The sequence below is a fragment of the Balaenoptera ricei genome, chromosome 2 (assembly GCF_028023285.1).
Source record: "Balaenoptera ricei isolate mBalRic1 chromosome 2, mBalRic1.hap2, whole genome shotgun sequence".
Taxonomy (NCBI): Eukaryota; Metazoa; Chordata; class Mammalia; order Artiodactyla; family Balaenopteridae; genus Balaenoptera; species Balaenoptera ricei.
Window position 1 is genome coordinate 111,008,933 of NC_082640.1, and position 18,006 is coordinate 111,026,938.

Here is an 18,006-nt window from a genome sequence, read left to right on the forward strand (position 1 = left end):
TATGGGAGGCTGCCTATAGTATCCTTAGAAAGTTCCAAAAGGTGGAAAGCAGTGTTTCTATGTTCTTTCCATCATCTGGTGGCTTCATGTACTGTTTGAGGTTATCACTCTGTTCTGTGACTTGCTTAGGGGTTCCCCTGGAGGAAGAGGAAGAGGAGGAGGAGGACGCCTCCTGGACTGGAAAATTCCGTGCTTTGGTGTATAAAATCAAAGGCTCTTCCAAGCCAGAGAAGGAGCAGCCGACAGAGGAGGAGGAGAGATGCCCTAGTAAGTTCCAGTGCCTTTCAATCACACTGCCCCCAACCTGGAGCTCTTCTAAGACTTAATTAAGATCACGGACTTTCTAAGCAAATACTGTGGGATAGAGAAGGGCTGCTTAGCTAGCTTCAAGGAAGCGCTCTGTTATAATTTGTAGAACTGATTGCTATATGTTTGGGGCTATGCTTTTCTTCTGACTTAAGGAACTTACTTTGAGTCGTCTTTTAGGGATGGATTGCTTGGTGGGTCTGCTCTTGTCTGTCTACTTTTAAATGCCTGTAAACAGATTTCTGTTCTTTCTTTAATGTTTTCATAATCTTCCTCTTCTAACCATTGTTGTTTCTGTCACTTTTGTTTGTGGTTCCTTAGCGTTGAAAATTGCCCCAGCAAGGAAATAACGTAATAATAATAAGGCAGAAGTAAAGGGAATAGGATGTGGGGTTTGGGTGGGGGGGGGGGGGTTGGTTTTTGGCTATGATTTTCCTAATATAACATCCCAGAGGAATTGGACCTTCTGTTTTTCAACATTCACGAACCTTGTTCAAATCATTTCTCTAATCCTAATAGTACAGATGACTCCTACCATTTCGACCCATGTTGAAACAAGATCATAATTTGTTCTGCAGGGCAGTTGACTGTCCATTACCATTAACATTTCAAGAGGAAGATTGTCTGCATATTATAATCAGTCTGCTCCATAGTACCAAATTCTGCAAATATTTCACTGTCTAAAGAAGAGGGAATTTCCCAGGTGTAATATAGTTGCCTTTTGTCTTATTCCCTGTTCCTATGCATCGTAGAACATGCTTTCAAATTATAGACTAGAGCAATAGACTGACAAGATGTGATCAGTTTGTTTGAAAACACTGCTTTGGGGTTCATACATCTTATTGCCCTTTCTATTGACCTTCCATCTTTGTCAGACTATCTCTGAAGGGAAAGTATCCTCTGCACTTATCAGCAGAATTGTAGAAGCCTCTGGAAGAGTGTCTGGGGTACTTGGCAGTAGTTGCACTGGCAACCCTTGGTCGGTCCTATTTGTCACCATGGCGGCGGGGGGGGGGGGGGGTCTTTGGTGAGGACAGGCCAGCATGATTCAAAGGTCCAAAAAAGTGAGTTTAGACTCCCTTTGTGGTACTGCCAAAGCAGAACTAAAAATAGGTTGAGCTGACCCATATTCCCTGCGGAGAGTCAGTTTTGAAAGTGGTTGCTTCTTTCTAACACAGTATGTCACAACCAGGGGGTCCTCCAAGGTGACCGCTTCATGTTAGGTAAATGGAGTCACTTAGATTAAGTCACCTAACTCTGTGAAGTCTCCCTAACTCTAAGAACGGTGTCCAGGCTCTAAGGACTGCAATCTTTAGCATTGCTACCCTGGGCCTCAGGCAGAAAGATTATGTTCTGTCTGTTCTGGCAGGATGTGCAAACCTGAAAGGCTAGCCCAGCATGAGACTCCATGGTGCGCCCCATGCTGCTTCCATACGACAAGCAGAATTCTGAGAGGTTCAAGCTTTGTGTCCTAAGTCTTCTTTCCTGCAGTCCCAGAAGTAGAAATAGAAGGTGGCCAAGCATGTCTGGTTGTCAGCATACAGGTTCCCTGCCAAATGTTCCAGGGACATAAAGCTCCTCACTCAGGGCTGACATTTTAAGAGAAAATCTTGGGGATGGTTTAACTGCCATACCACCCCAAAATTGTTTTTCACTTGATTGAATGGAAATGATGTTTCTGGATGCATAGCCAGTTGCCGTAAAGGTTTCTAATCCTTTAAAATATTGGTAACTTTGCCCATGTTATTGCTTATGATTTCTCTTACCCTTGCATCTGATAAAATATTAAAAGTTTAGATAATGAGAATCGCATGCTATAGTGAACTGACAGTTTACCAAATACTTCATATATATTAGTTTACTGCTGTTAGTTTTTTTTCACTCCTCCACTGTGTAGGTGATGAACATAGGACTCGGAAGAGTTAAAGGATACTTGTTCATTCACTAATTCTTTCCACCCTTACCTGGTTCCAGAAAAATTTCCAGATCTAGAATGTCAACAAGATGAGTAAAGCTGTGACTTGATTGAGGTCTTCTGACTCTGATTCCACACTCTTTCCATTGTCCCATGACACGACATTTGCCAAAGAATTTTTCAGCATATGTATCCATGAGCCCTCAACCCACATATTACACATATTATCAATACATACAGAACGACGGCATCTTAAAACCTTCATCTTTTTTTTTTAAGTACTTTATTTATTTATTTATTTATTTATGGCTGTGTTGGGTCTTCGTTTCTGTGCGAGGGCTTTCTCTAGTTGTGGCAAGTGGGGGCCACTCTTCATCACGGTGCGTGGTCCTCTCATTATCGCGGCCTCTCTTGTTGTGGAGCACAGGCTCCAGACGCACAGGCTCAGTAGTTGTGGCTCACGGGCCTAGTTGCTCCGTGGCATGTGGGATCTTCCCAGACCAGGGCTCGAACCCGTGTCCCCTGCATTGGCAGGCAGATTCTCAACCACTGCGCCACCAGGGAAGCCCAACTTTCATCTTTTTATCTTGCTTACTGCATCTGTGAGGTAACTCACTCCTGTGACTCATTGTTATTTGTAGGAATCTGAACCCAACAGAAGTCAAAATTTTTACATCAAAAAGTTAACCCAGCCAAAGATCTGGACTCAGGGTTTTCAGGGCAGGTGGTGCAACTTCTCCTCTACGAGCAGTTGGTGTTGGCCAGATAACCTGCAGGGGACCTCAGCTTTTAGGAAAGAGGAAGCAAGTGTCCTGAAACCCATAAGAATCCTGCTAACTGGTTCAGTGTTACAGGGATTTGCCCAAACTAATTCCAAGTCATATTGTGATGGAAGTTGTTACAATCTGATCAAAAGATTATATGATAATGAAGAGGTTAAAAAAAAAAAAACCCTCTAAGAGTAGCAGCCCACCATACTAAGTCACATTTCTTTTTTAATATCCCAATCCATCACATTCCCTAGAAAATCTTTTGCCTGTTCGTTGGAGGCCAGTGCTTCTCGCACACTACAATTTAAGTAGGGTTTCCTGGAATATAAAAATCTGTAGCCCCTGAGTTATCCCTCCAGAAGAGGCCAACCAGCTCTTTCTGCTAAATTCTAAATTTAACAAAATAAAAATCACCTGTCACTTCACAGCTCAAAGTTGGTGCCTTCCTGACCTCCGTCATTCTCTGAGTGCTTTCTCCATGGCAGGTTTTTTCATAATCTCTTTTCAAAGAAAGCTGCTACCTGTATCAGCTCTCACCCAGTCACTGAATAACCTGAGCCCTAGACCAAAATTCTCCCCCCCCCACCACCTAAATGCTGCAGCCTTTTCTCATGCTGAGGAGGGGAAGAAAGTCTACTGTTTGCCACCAAAATAAGCCTTGGGCCCCAACACAAATACTCACACACAAAGTAAGATAACTTAGCAGTAGGTATATCTGTGGCACTCAGGCAGTATTTCTAAGCCTCTTTAGAGTCTCTCCAAACAGCTTCTCCCTGAGACATACACACACAGATACCGCCTCCATGTTGTCTTTTTTTTCAATCTCATCCTCCATCACCCTGCCCCTGCCACATTGTGGAATTTCTAACAGGGCATGTGTGACTTTCCACCTCAGGTAGAGTATCTGTCTACCTGTTTATTTTCTTACTGGGACTTAGTACTGGGACCACGCCTTACTTGTTCCCACATTCAGCTCATCGGCACAAATCTTTTTGACCTCCAATGCACGTTAGTCATTTGAGGCTTACAAAGATGAAGAAAACAAGGACCTCGCAGACAAAGGAGTGAATATGTGTGGACAGGCAACTCGATATAACATGAGGTCAGATGTGCTATAGTAAAAGTACAGATAAAGGACAGTAGGTGACCAGAGGTGGGGGATTGGAAAAGTGTCCATAAAGAACATAGATGGGTAGATATATAAGGGAGAGGTATTTTTGGTGAAAGGAGCTACTTCAACAAAGCCCAGAGGCAAAAAAAATTTCATATTCCAAGAGTGGCAATGAGTTGAGATTGGCTGAATTATAAGAGGAGTAGAATAAGGAAGAGTGGAAAGGTAGGGTGGTGTTAGAGCAGAGTGTCTTGAGAAATCCAGCGGTTAAACTGTATTCAGTCTTGGAGTGTGACATGTTACTGTTCCTGTGTATTTTATACTACTTGGCCTTACAGCTGCCGGGGGGAGGCGTTGACATTTACATGGTACCCACTGTGTCCTGAGCATTGTCTTAAGCACTTCTGTAAGTATTACCTCATTTAATTCTCACAACGAAAATATGCAGTTGACAGTATTATTCCTATTTTACAGTTGAAGAAACTGAAGTAAAGACAGATTAAATAACTTTCCAAAGTCACACAGGGGTGGCATAAAAATTCAAACCTTTGTCCACCTGAGTCCAATTCCCATCCATATTATTTATGTAATAACATTATAGCAATGACTATGAAAGGTTCTTGAGGACTAAATTATTCTTTCATTCAGTAATAGTGAGGTAGGGACTTCCCTGGCGGTCCAGTGGTTAGGACTCCACGCTTCCACTGCCGGGGGCCTGGGTTCGATCCCTGGTTGGGAAACTAAGATGCCGCAAGCTGTGCAGCGCGGCATATATATATACACGTATATATATATATATACGTGTGTATATATATATATATACGTGTATATATATATATACACATATATATACACGTATATATACACACACACACACACACACACACACACATATATATATATATATATATATATAAAAATAAAATTTTTAAAAAATAGTGAGGTAGTATGAGCACAGGACTCTGGAGTTAGGCTGCCTTGTCTTAAATTCTTGCTCTGCCACTCTCACTGTGAGAGTGAACATGTGACCATGTCTCTGTGCCTCAGTTTCCTCATCGTTACGATGGACATAGCGTTAATGCTTCCCTCGTTTGGTTGATGCGATGGTTAAATTAGTTAATATATGCAAAGTGCTTTAAAGTGTGCCTGGCACAGAGTGAGCACTAACTTCAAACATTTTTTGGCTATTAAAATGTTTGTTGATCACCTGCCATATCTCAGACACTGTATTTAGCACCGGTCAATCTATTTTAGCAAGATAACCATCCAAAGGACTGCAGCAGGGATACATTGGAGGTATGGGGGCCCATTGGAACATCACTGCAGTGCCCTAGATGAGAAGTTCTGAGGACTTACATAAGGGTGGTGTGGTTGGCAAGATAGTGATCCCACAGATGTCCATATCCCTGGAACCTATATATATGTTAAATGACAAAGGGAAATTTAATTGCAAAAGGAATTAAGGCTGCTTATCAGCTGGCCTTAAAGTAGGGAAATCTCCTGGATTTCTGGAGTGGACCCAAAGTAATCACAAGGGTCCTTAAAAGTGAAAGAAGGTGGCAGACGAGAGTTAGAGGGTTGGGGACATGAGAAGGGCCTGGCTCAAGTCTCCTGGTGGAAGAGACCATGAGCCAAGGAATGCCAGAAGCCTCTAGAAGCTAGAAAAAGCAAGGAAATGGATTCTCCCTTAGGGCCTTCAGAAAGAAATGCACCCTGCTGTGCCATGATTTTAGCCCAGTCTGGGTTTACCCGTATCTGGGTCAGACTTCTCATCTCTAAAACTGTAAGATAGTAAATTGGTATTGTTTTGACACCAAGTTTGTGCTGATTTGTCACAGCAGGAAAAAAAAAAATTAATACAGGTGTTAACAGCAAGAAGTGAGCTCAAGGGGTCAGACACATTCTAAAAGTAGGGTTGGCACATCTTGGCAACCAGTTGGAAATATGAGGAAGAGGAAGGGGTTACAGATGGTCTTTGCATTGCTGATGGGACAGGATGGGTGACTGTGTTAACAGACATGGGGGTGGGGGGAGGCAGAGCTTAACTTTTATTTAGCTCCATAGGAGACACAAGAAGATTTTCCACACCTGGTCTCAATCTACTGGCTAGCCCTGCATGGCAGATGAAACAGGCATGTGAGTCCTAGCTTAGAGATGAGGAAGTGGAGAATCCGAGGCATTCGGTGACTCGCCCACCGATAGATGGCAGAGCAGGGTCAGAACTCACTGTGATCATGCACTGGCTCCCAGTCCGGAGCGCCACAGAAATCCATGCATAACAGGTGTTCTGCATCTGTTTGATCAGTCGATGTGAGGCCCACCCTCGGAGTAGCTTGCATTCTTGTGATGGAGAGGAGAGTCTGTCAGGAGAGGGAAAAACTACCATCGATTGAGCACCAGCTTTGTGCCAGGTTCTGTGCTAGAACCTGAGTTTTACCTCACCTGAGTTTATCCCACAGCAAACAGCCAGATAGAGTGGCAGCCAGATTCCCATTTTTGTACACTAGGCAGCTAAGCCTGAGAGAAGCAAGATAATTTGGACAAAGTTCTTGCGACATGTGAAAAAGAGGCCAAGATGGGAATCAAGCTGCCTATCCAGGGCAGGGACCCTGCTCTTTCAGAACTGGGCAGGAATGCTGGGCAGGGGCGGGAGGGAGTGAAGGGGGGACAGGCAAGCACAGACCTCAGGGACGCACGGCTGGGAGTTTGCCTCACCGTCAGTGTATTCTCCACAGTGAATAAGACATAGAAACTAAAAAGCAACTTGATTGCTTTCCCAACAGAGTAAAGACAGAGACCTCAGGTCCCTGAGTCCTTTGCTGTCCCATCTGGGCTTCGTCTTCATTTCAGAGATTTCCCCCCCTAACACATCAGCCAACATCATCTGTTCTCTCTGTGCTCTTTACCCTGTTGTCATCATCGGTCATTTAATCGCCTGAGTGTTTCTGAGAGAATGATTATGAGGCTGGTTGACTATTTTAGAAACAACAGGCTAATTATCTCCATATGATGGATGAGACCCCAGGAGGCTGCGGAGATGGGCTGGCAGGACCGGCGCCGTGAGTCCCACTGGTGCTTTGCGGGGCCGCCTCTAACGGCAGGGGGTGGCCAGCCAGCTGGGGAAACGGTCCTGGGGGTGAAGCAGTCTGCTTCACAAGTGGGGATGCTCTGGCCAAGGTAGAAGACCACTGAGGGAGGGAAATAGCTTTAGCAGAAGTAGCCAACCGCCACGAGACTGTCCCCACGTGGCGTGCCCTGAGAGCCAAGGTCCAGGACATCCAGGCCAGGGAGACTGGGAGGTTTGTAGGGTCCAGTTGTGCAGAGAGGTGAGAGGCTCCGTCTCCTGTACAGCACTCACTCCCCCACTGCCTCAGCAGACCCCCTATTTACAAGATCCTTGGTTTGTTTATTATATTGAAGTGCTTCCTTGCCGACATAAAAAATAAAGTGAGGATTAGTCTAACAGCGGCCATCCGTGTTGGAGAAACTCAGTTCCTGCCGCATCTGTCTTTTCTATTCTTACATGGTGGTCGTGAGGGTTAAGTGATCATTCAGATACAGCATTTAGCACAGAGTCTGACACACAGGAAGCTCTTAGTAAATATTGGCTACTACTGTTGTGAGAAGTAGAATGTTCTAGCAAGCAGCCTGAACTTTTATCCTTATTCCTCAGCCAAGGAAGCCCGTAGAGAAGGAAACGAGTAGACATGTCCCAAAATTAAATGGAGAGCTGAGATGAGCGAGAGCTGGGTGCTTTCTTGGATGTTCAGCTGCTTGCTGCAGAGCCGGGCGGTGGGGCGCTTGCGCATCACGTGCCTCTGGGGGTCTGACAGCCAGTGCCTGTTCATTGGGCCCCATCGTAAACAGAGCGGTTCTTTCTTAGAACAACAATGTCCAGTTGTCTTTGCAGGCTTTGCCTTTCAGGTTTTCAGGGCCTTGTAACCTTGTTCTCAGTGATCTCAATAGAATCATTGTTCTACTGAAATGAGGCAAAAGTGGCACCAAGTGCACAGCCGGGGCCAGAGAGGCACCAGGCAAGTTCAGAGAAATTAGCATGATGAATTTTCCAAATCTCCTTGGAGTGGATGGATTTAACTTTCTCCCTGACCGTCTCTGCTCCGAAGTCTAGGTATTTGGATACTTTGTAAGCCCGGAGGAAGCTCTGGAGGTCAGAGCACAGAGGGCATGAGACTTTCCCCAGTAAGTCTTCCCAGCTAAATCTAGAGAGTGTTATTGTGCCATCTGACCCCTGACATAGGGAGGGCTCTTTCTCCTCCAGCAGTCAGGACAGTCATCAGAAAGACCATCAAGTTTCCACAGCTCATCTCCTCAATGTAAGTGATTAGCGGTGTGCAGTGATGCTTCGATAATGACCACTTCCTCACCATGGTCAGTAACTGCTGGCATTTTAAGATTTTACTTCCTCAGTCTCAGGTTTTACTATTAGTATTTTCTGAATTTTATGAAGCTATTGAGAGTAAGCAGCACTAAGATGGTAAAGTAGATGGGTTTAGATTCTAGCAGGCAAGGTTTGAATCCCTGCTCGCTCATTTACTACTTGTGACGTTAGGCAAATTTCTGTAACTTCTGTATGTTTCAGTTTTCTTCTCTGTAAAAAAGAGAATAATAATTCCCACTTCACGGGGTAAGGGAAGGGAATATAAGAATTCACTAAAGCAGTGCTCGGTTTAATGTTCTGATACTTAGAAGTTGGTATCCCCATCAGCTTCTGAAGTGAATATACAAAGCACAGGTCATACGTAAGAACTTCACCTCCAAAATTATCATTTCAGATGCTTTCATCAAAAAAGAACAGAAAACCCAATTCAGGTAGAGTAGCTGACAAGGGACTTTTTTGACGGGCGTATCTGGAGGTTTAGAGATGGAGCCAGACCCTGGTTGAGTTAATCCCTTGGCTCTGCTCACGTCCCCAGCCAACACGGTGGCTGTAGTTCTGGGCCTTACATCCATGCATTACAGTGTCCCAGGGAAAAGCAAGAAAGTTTCTTCTGCCCTGATATTCGGGGCAAGGATCCTGAGATCACCTTTGATTGGAGAACTCGATCATGGGTCAACTTATGAACTGATGAGTGTGAACTAGAAAATAACATGTGCGGGTGACTTAGTCAACAGAGCCACCTTTGTAGTGGTGTTGGGCCCTTTCACAGAGGAACATGGGCCATAAGGCAGAGAGGCAGATATCGGTACAAAAGCAGAGTTCTGTTAGGAAGGAAGGATGGTCAAATGGATGCTGGCTCAGTGTCAGGAATATTCATTATGCCACGATGGTCATCACCTTCAGCATCTTTCATATACTCAGCGGGTAGTGTTGAGATGCAGACAGTTCTACCCTTGATGTTCAGAGGGGGAGTAGAGGCCAAAAAGCTGTGTTACGGGAACTAGAGAATGTGCTGTCTGTGATGTGTGCACATTATCTAATGGGCCATAGCGGTTCTACGGTAGGTACTTTCCGCGTTTGATGTTGTTCTCGTTTGACACAAGCTCTGGGCCAGATCCAGAGAGACTTTGCTTTTGTCAGCAACCCTGTCATTTACTTACTCCAGTTGCCTCATAAAAAATTTAGAAAACCGGCTCTGTCTCAGGTCCCAGTGTCTGTAGTACTTGCTCACTGAGATGCTCCAGTCTGATTTGGAGCTTCAGGAAAACAGTCAAATATCCTCAACCCAGGACTTCCTATCCATGGAACTATATTAGTTTCCTACTGCTGGTGTAACAAATTACCACAAACTTGGTGGCTTAAAACAACACAAATTTGTTATCACCCAGCTCTGGAGGTCACAAGTCTAAAATGGGTTAGTAGCATTGCAGTCTTTCTGGAGAGAATCTGCTTCTTGCCTTTCCCAACTTCAAAAGGCCTCCTGCATTTTTTGACTGGCGGCCCCTCCAGCAGAGGTACCGGTCCAACCTCTGCTTCTGTCATCACAAGTCCTTCTCTGACTGTAACCCTCCTGCCTCCCTCGTAAAAGGACCCTTGTGATTACATTGAGCCCACCCAGATAACCCGGGATAATCTTCCCATCTCAAGATCCTTAACTTAAACGCATATGCAAAGTATCTTTGCCATGTAAGGTAACATATTCACAGGTTCTGAGAATTTGGAGCTGAACATCTTGGCGGGGGTGTAGAGGGGCATTATTCAGCCTACCCCAAGGAGGAAGAAAGCAGAGGTCAAAATACACTTGTTCTTTCTACTCGGAATTGATCTACCAACTGTTACGCCTCCAGAGCACTTGCAGCATACCACAAGCTGACTTTTTAATCACCTAGAATTTAAAAATAAGTGTACGTAATTTAGAGACACGTAACTATTTTTCTTTTCCCATTGTAAGCGTGAGCATTATAAATTGCTTTCTAAGTTTAAACTAAGTGCAGTGCAATTTTGTTTGCTCCCTCTCCACAATGTAATCGGGAACACTTTTTCTTCCAAACTGACCCAGATTTAAGAGCACACTCGAAGAAATGTAACACCAGCATAGGTTTGGACTCTGTAAGCTGCAGGGATTTGCTTTGCCAGTGGCCAACATCTGCTCTCTGATAATAAGCATGCACTTCATTGTTTGATGGCCACTTGGACTGTAGTCTAAATTTAGCGATGAAAAGATTCTTTTCAGACCTCTGAAGCCTAAAAATTTAAACCTGCACCGTGAGAATAAATGGCCTTTCTCTTATTGTAGTTGGCATGGCAAAGCTGGTAATTTGACCATTTAGAAAAGCGTTATACCAAGTATGATGGGTGACTCCCTAGAGAATTTGCTTGCTAGGTTCACAGAATGGTGGGCTTGAGGTTCTGAGGTCCAATAGGAGGTTACAAAGTGACAAGAGGAAGGAAATAAACAACTTACCAACAAATACTACCTGGGCTCCCAAACCGGTGTACTAAGGCTAGCTCTAATTTGAAGACACTCTAATCCTTTCTTCTTATGTGGAATGTCTGACTAGTCGAGAAATTAAGTAGTGAAGTAGCTATTTTTCTTTTAGACTACCTTCCAGTCATCAAGTCTCCCTAAACAATACAGTGCCTTAGAAATATTTCCACTCTGAGTTAGCCTGAGCAATCATTTAAAATGCGGTTTCTAGATCATATACTTGATATAATTGCCTAGATTTGACTATCCCTAATTAGACTAATTACAAAAGTAAGGTGTGAGTCAGAATGTTAATAATTTCATAAGTGAAGCCACTTATAGTCATCAAGGAATCCACACGTACACGTCTAGCTTCCCAAAGGCGTTCTGTTTCATAGGATGTTTTATCTCTCAACAGAAAAACAAGGGCTTGGTTACATATCTTTCTTTCTTTTTTGTTTTTGAAAAGAGCACGCTAGCTTTTTTAAAATCCCATGAGCTGAACTATCCAGTTCACTTGACAAGGCCTTCTTGGAACAGGTAAATCGGTGGATAAAAATCCTAGCATTGCAACCAAGACTGGGGAAGCAATTTTATCACATGGGGTGGAGGTTCTGAGTGGAGCAATTAAGCGTGTGTGCACATGTATGAGAAAGTAACAGGGGCCAGAACATGATGGCAAACAGTAGATGGACCTCTCCACCTCACCTTTACCTTATTCCCAGAGCCTCGCCCCCTTCAGGAGACGTATTTCTTTTCTTTTCTTTTTTTGTAGTTTTAGCAATTTTTTTTCCCATTGATTAACAATGTTGTGTTAGTTTCAGGTGTACAACAAAGTGGTTCAGTTATACATATACAAGTATCTATTCTTTTTCAGATTCTTTTCCCATATAGGTTATTACAGAATATTGAGTAGAGTTCCCCATGCTATACAGTAGGACCTTGTTGGTTATATATTTTAAATATAGCAATGTGTACGTGTCAATCTCAAACTCCCAATCTATCCCTCCCCCACCCCCCTGTTCCTATAACCATAAATTGGTTCTCTAAGTACAGAAACAGACTCACAGACTTGGAGATGTGTTTCTTATGAACACCAGAGTGTCTTTAGTCATTAACGGGCAGCATTTCCAAAGATGAATTTAGAAAAACAGCAGAAATGAAATCAATATTTAGTTGTATCTGTCTCTGCTTAAGAAAGAGATTCAGATATATCTCAAGAATCGCCTCCGTTTGCTTTGTTGAAAATCCTTCCAAAATTGTCAGCACTCTCCCATTGATACCAGAAAAAAAAAAAAAAGTACTACGTGAACTACTTGTGTGAATCATATTTTGAAGGGAAATGGCATTCCAAACCATTGGAATGTCTTTTCTCTCAGATCGTTTTGTATCCCCCTTGGAGGGACCCTCTTAACTTCATGATAGAACTTTTTCCTCCCTTCTTCTTTAGTCTCCATGTAATGTGGACCTATTCTAGAAACATAAAGAACTTTAGATAAAGGACTCGTTAGGGAAAAAAGTAAGAAGGGAAGATCTGATCATTTCTCTTCTCTGATTTCTTTTGGGTACATGTATTACAATGGAAGTTGTACCTTCTTATAAGTTGTCTTATTTCTAAATGTCTTAGGCAACACAGTTTCACCCATTATTTTACACTTTATTTCTTCTTCACATGTATGTATTTAGTTTTCCCAGCTAGGCTGCTGTGGGTAATTACTGTGTCTTGAAATAATTTCATATAGAGTTCTTTACTCAAAATTGGGCACGTAACAGAAATTATCGTTCTATTAATAAGCTAATTTAGGAGGGACACAACTGGACGTAATTCAGCTACTAAGATGAGGAGAGGCAGAAACAGGTGAGTGACGTCTGTCCTGAGGCCTAGATATACATGGCCTCCAGAGCAAAGCCTTCTGGAATTGACAGCCCCGGTTTCCAGCGTTAATGAGAGTGAAGTCTTTGCTGAAAGGTAAGCTGATGTCGGGGGCAGAGGATTAATGCCGCCCCCTGCAGCCTGCAGCCCACCTTTTCTCTGTGCACCCCGTTGTACTGGCCACAGAGCAGGCTGCAGAAGGCCCAGCAACCTCCGTATCAAAGATACCCGGCCCCCTCCTTGCTCCCAAGGTGACTGATCTTCAACCCAAATGGAAGAGGGAAGCATTTAGGGCCCTTCAAGCTGGCGGGAAGCCCTTTGGTGATGAATGAGTAACGGCTGGGCCCCTTGCCGACTGCCGGGCTTCAATTTTCGAGATAATGATTCTTTAATCTTCACTTTAATTCTCAATGTGAGGTGTCTTACTCTTTTTATATTCTCATTTAATCTACCTCCTATCCAGAAACAAACAGAGAAAGCTTCCTAAGCTGCACTTTTCAAGGTTCAGGTCTCAGCCACTTGATTAGAATCACATAGCCTAATGGAACAGGGTTCATCTTAGCTGGAGGGAAAGCTTTGCTTTCCAATCACAGCCATCACCTAACATAGGCCTTTTATAGAGACCACTGATTCTCTAAATTTTGGTCTTGAGACCCCTTTATGCTCTTAAAAATTACCAAGGATCCCAAAATGCTTTAGTTTATGAGGATTATATCTATCACATTAACACATTTAAAACTGAATTAGAATTAGAATTGTTTTAAATTCTCATTTATTATCAATTTTATGAGAAAATGGTTATTTGTTAATTCCTTTAAAAATAATAAACCCAATTATGCTTAGTGAAATAAGTCAGAGAAAGACAAATACATTGTATTATCACTTATATGTGGAATCTAAAAAATAAAACAAACAAATGAATACAGCAAAACAGAAACAAACTCACAGATATAGAGAACAAACTAGTGGTTACCAGTGGGGAGAGGGAAGAGAGGAGGGGCAAGATAGGGTAGGGGATTAAGAGGTACAAACTACTATGTATAAAATACGTAAGCTGCAAGGATATATTGTACAGCACAGGGAATATAGCCAATATCTTATAATAACTTTAAATGGAGTATAATCTATAAAAATACTGAATCACTGTGTTGTACACCTGAAACTAATATATTATAAATCAACGATACTTCAATAAATAAATTAAATAATAATAGTAAACCCATTACATGTTACATAAATAACATACTTCTATGAAAAACAACTGAATTTTTAAAAATTAAAAAAATGATGAGTGACGTTGTTTTGTATTTTTATAAATCTGTGTCTCACTTAGAAGATAGCTAGATTCTGTTGTTTGGTGTTTTTTTTTTTGAATTCTTGTATCTGGTTAAAGAATTGGCCTCAAACAGACATATAGTTGGAAAGGGAAGGAGTATTTTTAGTAGCCTTTTCAGTTAATTGTGGATATTCTTCTCTGATACTACGTCAAAACTCAGCAAGTAATAGTTCCTCAGAAGTTAATTTGCTATGTGGGATCTGAAATCATAGTAAAGAAATTTTTGTATTTGGTTACATAACAATCCATTGGTCTATCTTACATATTAAATGGATTCTTTTACCCATGATGCTTTTGTAACATCATGCATTGATCTTTGGGAAATTATTGGTTCACTGAGTTATGCAGAGCTTTCAAATGTTGACACATTTTATTATAAACTATTTTAAAATCATTCATTAATATCAACAGCTTAATCAGAAAAGTCTTTAAGTGCTGAGAAGCTGTCAAATTCACAGTGGCAGATAAACATTTTGCAGAATTCTAGTTTTCATTTGAAAGCTCGAATGATAAACTTGGCAATAGGTACTATCAGTTGTTTTCCTTCAAGTGACAGGCTTCTTTCATTTTTAAGAAAATATCTCTCTGTTAGTCAAGTGTGACTAACCATAGTTTGTCATTCTTTTAATTAAGATGTCATTCCATGAAATAAGCACCTAGTTTAGCTCATAACAATCACGACAATTGCACAGGTGTTTTTCCTCAGGAAAACCGCTGACCTTTGTACAACAGAAGTGCTTTAGACATGCTTCCCATTTTGTCAGACGGGATATTAAAAGGATGTATACTCAAGAGTTTATTGTTAATAAAATTAACAATCTTTATATTTCACTCAGAACGTTCTTATGTGACACTGGGCGTTGTTCTAGGGATGTGGCAGTAAAGCATAGAGTTTGGTGCTGCTGCCGTGATTTGTGCTAGGTCCCCAGCAGTTTTACTCGCTGTTGCTTTTGCACCATCAGTGTTGCTGTCCGCACAATTAAAAAGACAAACGACATCTTAGAATTATTATGAAAATACAGTAGGCCTTGCAAACTTCCTGAAGGGTCTTGGAGACCCAAGGGGTCTGTGGACCACATTTTTATAGCTTCTGGCATAGATAGATAGCATAATAGTTACCCTTTATTAAGCCCACGGTATATGCCAGACATGGTTGTGTGCATTAATTATTTTAATCCCCAGATGTACAGATATATAGAGAGCCTACCACATTCTAGAAAATGTATTCTTGGGCTTCCCTGGTGGTGCAGTGGTTGAGAATCCGCCTGCCAATGCAGGGGACACGGGTTCGAGCCCTGGTCTGGGAAGATCCCACATGCCGCGGAGCAAATAGGCCCGTGAGCCACAACTACTGAGCCTGTGCTCTGGAGCCCGTGAGCCACAACTACTGAGCCCGCGAGCCACAACTACTGAAGCCTGCGTGCCTAGAGCCCGTGCTCCACAAGAGAAGCCACCGCAATGAGAAGCCCGCGCACAGCAACGAACAGCAGCCCCCGCTCACCTCAAGCAGAGAAAGCCCACGCGCAGCAACAAAGACCCAAAGAAGCCAAAAATAAATAAATAAATAAATAAATTTTAAGAAAAGAAAAGAAAATGTATTCTTTTTAACCTTTCTACCCTGGTTACGCTGCTCTGATGCTGGCTCGTGGGAGCTAATTAAAATCTGAGGAATTGTCAACAGCGTTGCTGCCAGGGGTATAATGCTCCATTTTCTCAGCCCCAGAAGTGTTTAGACCTTTAGAAATTCATGATGCAGTCTACGTTTGCTTGGTGGGTGCTAGGTCTCTAGCATACGTCAGGCCACAAAGTATGCTGTGCTTTTCAGGGTTCTTAAGAATGTTTCCTCCCTCCCCCCAATTTGCTTTCTTCTCATAGTTATTCTTTCTCTCACTTTCTGGACCTTGGTCTCACCATTTGAACCCCTGTCCAACAAGAATGGCCTTAAATGTCATGCCTTTGGCTGAATTACATCTGCCCATCAATACACAATGATGAGTTGCTTTTTCTGTCAGGATCTTGGGGCCACATTTTTTTAGCTGAGCATTAGCTTGGTCACACACAGATAATTGTTTATCCTGTTGTCTCATACGTACCTTGAAGGCTGGCCTGGACGAAGAACCTGTGGGGCATTTCCTGCTCCACCCTTTCGGGTTAAAGAGCTGTTTCTCAGAAACGGACTCACAGACATAGAGAACAGACTTGTGGTTGTCAAGGAGGATTGCGGGGGGAGGGTGTGATGGATTGGGGGTTTGGGATTAGCAGATACAAACTATTACATAGAGAATCGATAACAGCAAGATCCTACTGTAGAGCACAGGGAACTGTACTCAGTGTCCTGTGATAAACCAGAATGGAAAATAAAACTTTAAAAAAAGACTGTGTATACATATATATATGTGTGTGTGTGTGTATACATGTATATATATGTATAACTGAATCACTTTGCTGTATAGCAGAAATTAACACAACATTGTAAATCAACTATACTAAAATAAAATCTTGCCCTTTCCAAAAAAGAAAAAAATAGCTGTTTCCTTTCCCATTTGCCCTCTCATGAGATGTTTTGCTGGCAATGTTTTGTTCTCTAGGCTACAAATGTTGATTTGGATTGATAAGTCTGTGGGTGGCTAAGAGCTCTCCCAGATCCCGAATTAATCCGAAAGCCAGGTTAAGGGAAAGCTAATATTTGCTTGGTTTCATTATGACTCTGTAAAATTCCCTGTTGGAATGGTCCTTGAGCTGATTAACGACTCTGATGGTTGTTTTTCATGTGTGGCGGGGACTGTGGTGATGTGTGTTATCTCTGCAAAGAATTTGGTTGTAGGTATTGAGAACTGTAATTCTTTCAGGCCAAATTCAGGCTTAAGAGGGAACTGTACATAGAAGACTGGGACTAGATAAAATTACGTTGCGTCCAAGAGTGTCTGTGGTTTTGTCCTGCTTTTATTCCTTAGCGTGACTGTTAGGTAGGAGAAACAGGAACTTTTACATTTGGCTACTGAGGAAACAAGTTCCTGAGAGGAGCCCAGGCTTAGACCATAAACAACTTTTCTCTCTCAGAGAGTACAGATATTATCTAACCTAACAGATATTAGTCAGCAATCCCTGCCTAGTGAGATCTCTTAGGAACATCTTTTAACTGTGCTTCTCTCTGCCTTGGGTATCCTTTTTTAAGTTTTTCAGCTTATGTCTCCTATCTGAACCTAAAACACACACCGGGTTGATAGACACAGCGGTAAGTTAAATTAATCCATTACATCTAGATCTCTTCTGCAGCTTTGGTAATGAAGTTCTATTTTTTTTTTTAACTTTTATTTATTTATTTATGGCTGTGCTGGGTCTTCGTTTCTGTGCGAGGGCTTTCTCTAGTTGTGGCAAGCGGGGGCCACTCTTCATCGCGGTGCGCGGGCCTCTCACTCTCGCGGCCTCTCTTGTTGCAGAGCACAGGCTCCAGTCGCGCAGGCTCAGTAATTGTGGCTCACGGGCCTAGTCGCTCCGCGGCATGTGGGATCCTCCCAGATCAGGGCTCGAACCCGTGTCCCCTGCATTGGCAGGCAGATTCTCAACCACTGCGCCACCAGGGAAGCCCTGAAGTTCTATTTTTATACCCTTATGATGAGCCATTGCTGTATGTAGAGCAGATATCTGCCGTATTTAGTGGTATGGAGTAGAAAACTAGACTGTTAGAGATGGGGCACAGGCTCCCAAGAGCACCCATCTGAGTTGATTCCCAGTCATTTCACTGATAGACTATGTGACCCTCATCATCCCCTGAACTCTGCCTTTATCACTGGGTCTGAATTAACGATCTTGGTGCCATCCATACCTT

The 18,006-nt window shown here is 42.6% G+C and overlaps 1 protein-coding gene across 4 annotated transcripts in view; it reads left to right on the plus strand.

Annotated features, from left to right (window-relative positions):
* Positions 1-18,006, plus strand: part of RYR3 (ryanodine receptor 3) — a 553,341-nt gene that overhangs the window by 385,142 nt on the left and 150,193 nt on the right. For all 4 annotated transcript variants that reach the window (XM_059913701.1, XM_059913702.1, XM_059913703.1 and 1 more), the window contains exon 38: positions 130-267. In XM_059913701.1, the coding sequence (XP_059769684.1) occupies positions 130-267 (138 nt within the window). The remainder of the gene's footprint in view (positions 1-129; positions 268-18,006) is intronic.